The sequence below is a fragment of the Antedon bifida genome, chromosome 4 (genome assembly GCF_963402885.1).
Source record: "Antedon bifida chromosome 4, ecAntBifi1.1, whole genome shotgun sequence".
Classification (NCBI taxonomy): Eukaryota; Metazoa; Echinodermata; class Crinoidea; order Comatulida; family Antedonidae; genus Antedon; species Antedon bifida.
In genome coordinates, this window is record NC_136229.1 from 33,319,641 (window position 1) to 33,327,298 (window position 7,658).

General features: G+C 35.9%; 1 protein-coding gene across 1 annotated transcript; it reads left to right on the forward strand.

Annotated features, from left to right (window-relative positions):
• The first annotated feature begins 1,831 nt into the window (after nucleotides 1-1,831).
• LOC144840552 (uncharacterized) lies at nucleotides 1,832-6,133 on the forward strand. Its single transcript, XM_078696402.1, has 5 exons — nucleotides 1,832-2,147; nucleotides 2,264-2,307; nucleotides 2,395-2,457; nucleotides 2,611-2,668; nucleotides 3,439-6,133. Exons 1-5 carry the CDS (start codon nucleotides 2,049-2,051, stop codon nucleotides 4,378-4,380), a joined length of 1,206 nt encoding a protein of 401 aa, XP_078552528.1. The 5' UTR covers nucleotides 1,832-2,048; the 3' UTR covers nucleotides 4,381-6,133.
• Nucleotides 6,134-7,658: the final 1,525 nt, after the last annotated feature.

Genomic DNA, 7,658 nt, shown 5'->3' on the forward strand with positions numbered 1-7,658 from the left:
TATCACCAAACTTACTCATCTTCTCCACCACTACTGAATCGCTATCGAAACTGCCGCCGTGCAGTCGGTCGGGATTTTAGGCGGGATACTAAAAGATGTACAATACTACAGTATATTCTGTGTTCGCAAACATTTTAGACTTACACAATATTCAATTCTTTATTGACTCTCACCGTACGTTAATGCAGTTTGTCATATACATATAACACAAATAAAACACAGAACAAAAACAAAATATAAGGCCTATAGATCTATAAATCCAAAGGCAAATTACTGAAAAAATGACAATGGCTGGATCTCAATGGAGATGCAAAAAAAAAGCGAAAAGTAAACAGCCAGAAAAGTTAGCAGAGATTTCGGGCAACACTAGCCCTTCATCGGTGCAAGTGTAATAAATAAATATAAAATAAATATATATAAATTGATATGAATAGCCTAAATAACCAAAATTATTCTTATTCATATATTTATATATAGTTGATAGTGTTTTTTATTGTGTAATACATATGCAATTCAGCCATGTGCTGCCATGTATGTACTTTTAAATGTGAATGTTTGAATAAAATACCGAGATATATATATTTAGGGCCTATAGTCAAATATAAATTAATGTTTGAAAATTCAGAAATATAGATACAAAACACCGTACTCATCCCATGTGACCATGTTTATTGTGAATCTTCCTAAATTAAAGATTTTGATAAATTCTTTTTCTTGACACAAAGGGAGGGTTATTTAAATTAATTGGTTTACAATAAAGATCGGACGAAATCTCAATGGCTTGACTTTCATTTTCTTTGAATTTGTCACATTATAGTCGATAATCTGTAAAAAAAAATGATATTGTGTTTTTTGTTTAGCTAATACGAATGCATTTTGAGAGAAACATCATTGAATTTTTCTTCGTTCCCATGTTTTCCAATATCACGTAACGGTAAGCTCAAGTCATGTGCATTTTCCACATAGAGGGCGCAATTTACACACTCATAAAGTTCATTGTGTTCGTATTATATAATAAAATTACTGTAACTAATTGCTTTATTGTTAATCATTTGCTATGAACAGTAACATTTATATTTGATTAACAATGTTGTAAAGTTTTCACTGAGGCTATAATTTAAATTATTTTTCTTTGGTATTTATTGTTTTTGGTGTATTCTCTTTTGATTGGAAATTGTTGTAGCTGTCCGAGCGTCGATTGTCGGATCCGAGGTTTGAACAAATCTAACGATCAAGATGGACTGGGAGTACTGTGATTTTATACAAGTTTAGCGCAGTTTTATTGATCGTTTTGTAATTTTGTTGCTATAAAATCGGCTTCACCACGTAGGATAATCTTTCAACTCATAAAAAAATATATCAACTCATCAAATTAATCTCTTTATTTATCATCAACAAAAACAATACAATAGCCTACACAATAAAAACAAAACTAAGGCCGCTCTCTTAGGCAACGCCGATAGCAAACAAAGGTACGTTTCCCAAATCTTAAACTTCAAAATAATGTTAACATTTCACTATTCACATACACAAACCTACAACAAACACATGAAATCATGCAGTTGGCATCATTGGCTGCTCCGTGTGATACCATATGCCTACGTCACATCTTTGACCGATGTGTAAACATGTTTTTTTATATCAATATCACAAAATGTGATAAGGAAAATATATCTAATTCTAAATACTTTAATCTGTAAAAATAAATTTGCTATATGAACTTAACAACTTTTCCCCAAGACAATACTGTAGCTATATATAGTGTACAGGAAGAATGTTTTTTAAACATATTATTATTATGATAATATATGAAATAGGCCTACAAGACTAGGTCAGCCGACGAATACATGTCTTTTCGAACTTAAATATCCCAAATTGATTTGACAGTATGTTTATATTGCATGTGTCAGGGTGGTAAATGTAGGTCAATGAACACAGCGTAAGAACGAACGAGTAGAGTAGCCTAGAAGAATTGTTTGGTAAGCCTAGCTTCATAAGAGATATCGTCTGCTGCATTTATATTAGTGTCAGAGGTCGCTAAAATAGAGATGGTTCGAAGGGCTAGGCATGAAGAGAGCATGGAGCTCAGCAGTATAGGTGAAAGCGTTTATGCCGCTGAAGCTGTGCTCAAGAAAAGGATAGTAAATGTACGTATTTGGGTAACAAATTATTTCTATAGCTAGGCCTAGCGTATCGAGCTTTTTGTCCTATTCTTTGTTTTACCCGGGTAATAATTGCGTTCTTTGTACTCTTCTTTCCGTAGGATCAAGAGGAATATCTAATCAAATGGAAAGGCTGGTCAATAAAGTAAATATTTTTCTTTGATATTTTCTTTAAATATTATAATATAAGTTCATGTATTATTATTTAAACGATATTTTCTCACTGCTGTAGGTACAGCACATGGGAACCGAAGGAAAATATATTGGACGAACGACTGTTCAAGGCCTTCGAACGGTAAGTTGAGCCATCTGTTACGGGCCTAGCTCAGTGAGCCTAGCTTATGGCGTAATTAAAAACATACAGTATGTGTTGTTGTAGCAAAATGAACGCTATTTTATCCATTCTATTTTACAATGCATGTTGTTATTACTCTATCTATTATTATAGGCAGGAAGAACTCGATGAACAGCCAAAGAAAAAAAGACGACGAAGGCGAAAACTACAGGTCAGTCACTGTAAACATCCTACTTACTACTACTAGGCCTGTCATTATTTAACTGTTATTTATTGAGTTTATCTCAATCACAATTAAAAACATAATTGTAGGTTTATTTAAGTAAAAATAATGATTGAGTATGCATAGACCTACTTTAATATACACATATTGTTTCATTTCATTTCATTTATTTATTCGACCAATACACCTACAGAACAGAACAGAAACAAAGCACAATGGTCAGGGGCAACTAAAGCAAAACAATTAGAGTCAGTTGCCCCTTAAAAAACATCGAAATACAAAAAAATAGTACATATACTATGACCACCATTCTTATTCAAGCCTACCCTTTAAAAAAGATATAGCAAATTACAATATTATATCACGTGGTGGATAAATTATAATAGCAAAGGTCTACAAGCTAGTAAATGCTGGTTCCAAACAAAGTAAATAGAATAGTACTGATCATTTAATTACTCTGTGTGTTTGCTTAAGTTGTACAATACATTCATCATTTAATTATGTTAGTTGTATCCGCTTGTGTAGGCCTAATAATGTGCAATGGATAAACTCATTAATTCACCCATTCATATAAATGTTTAGATTTTACTTAATACTAGGCTACTGTGTAATAATTTATCTTATCCACAAGTTTTCATGACCTTTTAGAGTGGCTAGTCGGGAATGACATTGGCATTCGTCGACCTCAGTTCGATTCACAGGAAATACTAATTGAAGGAGCTAAACAATGTTCAATGTCGTAAATTTATCTTTTTCAGGCAAGTCAGTCAATTGCATCGTTCGATGAAGATTTTCTACCCATACCAGCCCGAAGACAGGTGGAAACTCACGATCAGTGCACCGGGACCGACACACCACCCCCAGAAACAGAAGACCGGGTACTGATCCCCCAAAAACAACACATCAATCCTACCGACGCGGCGGTGGTGGTGAATGGCGAAGCCTCTTACGAAAAGGAGGCGGCCTCATACCAAAACGAGGCCACAATCAAATGTCCTGTGACAAATGCTCCTACGCATGAGATTCCAACGTGTTACGAACTTGCGTCAGTTATAGACGAATCTAAGGACAGTGAGGAGGAGCTGAAGAAGAAAAGGGAAAAGGTATCTATTGTTGAAGCAAAACCTAAAGCAAAACGAGGTCGACCAAAACTATTGATAAAATTTGTGAATAAGAAGATAAAGGAGGTCAAAGAAAAGAAACATCCTGTTCAAAAGAAAAAGAAATTACATTGGAAACAGCGGGCTAAGTTAGAGGCCCAATTTAAAGCGTCACTTTTGGCAGCAGAAATTGCCAAGAAGGAAAGCCTGGTTGGCAGGCAGGAAGAAGTGAGAGTATCGGGTGCGCCGACAGTCAACACAACCGCGTTAATTCCCGCGCTTTCCTCGCAGCCTACATCGGTAGAACCCGTACAAAAAGAGAAGAGAAAACGTGGACGACCGCGGAAGTACCCGTTGAAGACTGCTCCAACAACGGTAGTTCCGCCAACACCACCAGTCGAGCAGGTGATAAGCCCAGTAAATACACAGAAACAAAGACGTTTCCCAGACTATAAACTAATGGCGGAAAAGCGCGCCCTCCATAGCAATCGCAATAAAATGAGTGTGTGGAGACCACCAAATGAACTTCTCAACAGTGTACTTGTTACAGATGTATCTGTTGGTGGCATCATGGTCACCATTAAAGAAAATGTACGATAATATAGCACTGCGTAGTCGCCCGACGATGAAAGGGGAATTACCCTCGATTGCGAAAAAGGAACGCGCTGTTGTTGGTAGGATATTAAAAGGTATTTCTATTTTAAAGTTGGATAATTTCATATGCGATTTAGTTATATTTGTTTACTATACTGTGGGTGACAATCTTGATGTATGGTGATCACAATGCATGCTCTTGGAAAAAAACTGAAAAGATGGATTATATAATACAGGTTTTATAATTTCGGTGACAAGAAAGCATGAAGAAACACAAATTTAACGCGCGTACAAAAGCTGTGCTGATTTCATCATCTTTTTAACGCGCATGCTACATGGTGTCTCTTTTTGAACTTGGTGACAGAGTATTACTACTGCATTTTACTGTACAGAGGTGATTCAAACAATATATTTGTATGTCACGTTAATGTAGCTATAGAAGTTAATACGTTTTAACAAAAAAAACCAGTAATAGAATTTTGTAAGAATTTTTACTTAAAATAATATGTTATTAGCCCTATATATTTATTATAGTCTGTCTTTAAATTGTATGTTTGAATTATAATAGAGGAATTAGATTAGTTTCGCTAACGTTACTAGTTATGAAATGTAATTACAAAAGCCTCCTTTTTACCTCACTGCCAATTGTGTTTTTATACATATACTTTTAAAATTACAGAATTGCTATATTAATTACGAGAATCGCAAAATTTGATCATGTTTTTAATTTTATATTTAATTACGAGCAAAACATTAGGTTTGAACTTACTTTTTTTAAAGTACTGTATAACGATCTGTTGAAAATACCGCTAATTTATTGTAGACTAATAGTAGGCGTGTTTTGTATCCTCGTACGCGCGCTTGGTTCCCACAAGACGCGTAACGCAAGGGCGACGTCGTACGCGCAACCTAAGTAATTTGACCAATCACAACAATCGGCAGTCTAGATGACTCGTGGTTGTCTCGGTTGATTGATCAAATAACTTGCGTGTCCTAGGAATTGGAAGTAAAATTATCGCTCCTTTTGTGTAATATACAAGCCTACTTCCTATGTACCTTTATACCTTGGTCATAAGTTAAGTAATTAAAACATATTTAAAATATTTTAATATTGCATGGTGCTATAAAAATGAATATGTGCTGCTTGTATACCTATTTACTGAACTTGTATATATTTTTTGAACGAGTTGAATATGCATTTTTGTGTGTAACTCTCTTTTAATTGTTGTCTCCCTTTATACTGTAAATGTGTTCTCACCTTGATAAGCTTAGGGCATAGGCCTACATACAATCAAACATTCTTATTTTGGTTCGTAAAACCAGGGTGTGTAAATATAATGATTCAAATTCAACATCGTCATTCAACAATTCGTTATTTGGTGGAACGTAGTGTGTGAATGTTAGTATCTTTATGGGCGGCTCGCATTCGTCTCTTTCATAGGGACAAGTACTACTATACTGCGCTTGCGCCGATACTATTATATCAGGGAAGACTGAAATTTCACTCTTCCCTGATTATATCTACCTTACCGTTTTGTCAAGTACAGCATTGTCCCATGTGAAACATCCCTTCTTAACTTGTTACTGTTGTATGAAAGTGTGATCTCAGACCGTCTTTATTGTGTGCTAGTACGAATTTTTGTTTTGTGCGCAGATAATGTCGATACTCTCTCTGTTCAATAAAACTTCAAAAGAAACAGTCAAAAGAACATTCTTTGTTACTGTCATGTTTGTCTGGTCTGCTGTGACGGGTGTCGTCTGCTGTGAAGGGTGTCGTCTTCTGTGACGGGTGTCGTCTGCTGGGACGACGACGCGGGAAACCATTTTCGCTACTTAAATGTAAAACCTTGTTCTTTTTTCCCCCGAGACAAACGCACCTCCGCAACGAATTTTATATTGATTGTTTTGTAGATATTATGGTATTTTCAATTTAGAATTTAATTAAATTTAATTAAAATTGAAACGAATTTATTAAGCATAAAACCATGGCTTATCTGAACTATGTTAATTAGCGGTATTGAGACACTCAATGTTAACCTGTAAATATACGGTAATAATTTACGTGAACCGCGACACAGATGGGACTCAAAATTTGCATTTATTAACGTTTCACCCAATCAAATTGTTCAGATCGCGCCAAGTTTTAAATATTATTGCTCGAGAGTCGTTTGGGTCGTGGGTCTCATTCCATTCGTGTTGTGCGGCGAGAGAAGGATAATAATGCTACCATGAGTTATTTGCAGTGCAGTACTAGATCAGTTTCAAATATACCCGCTATTCACCCGACACACATTGCACCTTCGTAAGAATTCCATGAGGCTAACGTCATGCCGGACGAATATCCACTGTGACATAGATAAAGCGTTTATGATGCATATTAATTAATTGTTTACTGTGCATTTTTTAATCATGGCGAAATCCTATCGACACCTCCTTATGCGTCTAATACCAACAAGAAACAGCTTATAAGTTAAAGAGGATCAGACGATTAGGCCTACCTACTCTATTAGTTCAAGAGGATCAGACGATTAGGCCTACCTACTCTATTAGTTCAAGAGGATCAGACGATTAGGCCTACCTACTCTATTAGTTCAAGAGGATCAGACGATTAGGCCTACCTACTCTATTAGTTAAAGAGGATCAGACGATTAGGCCTACCTACTCTATTAGTTCAAGAGGATCAGACGATTAGGCCTACCTACTCTATTAGTTAAAGAGGATCAGACGATTAGGCCTACCTACTCTATTAGTTCAAGAGGATCAGACGATTAGGCCTACCTACTCTATTAGTTCAAGAGGATCAGACGATTAGGCCTACCTACTCTATTAGTTCAAGAGGATCAGACGATTAGGCCTACCTACTCTATTAGTTCAAGAGGATCAGACGATTAGGCCTACCTACTCTATTAGTTCAAGAGGATCAGACGATTAGGCCTACCTACTCTATTAGTTCAAGAGGATCAGACGATTAGGCCTACCTACTCTATTAGTTCAAGAGGATCAGACGATTAGGCCTACCTACTCTATTAGTTCAAGAGGATCAGACGATTAGGCCTACCTACTCTATTAGTTCAAGAGGATCAGACGATTAGGCCTACCTACTCTATTAGTTCAAGAGGATCAGACGATTAGGCCTACCTACTCTATTAGTTCAGAAGATTTTATTTTGGATCATTAAGCTTGTTTTCATCAAGATTCTATACTTTGGATTTTTACTTTTGGTATCAAGATGTTAGGCCTGCCTTTGATCATCAAGTTTCTAATTTGATTTTTATTTTTGATAT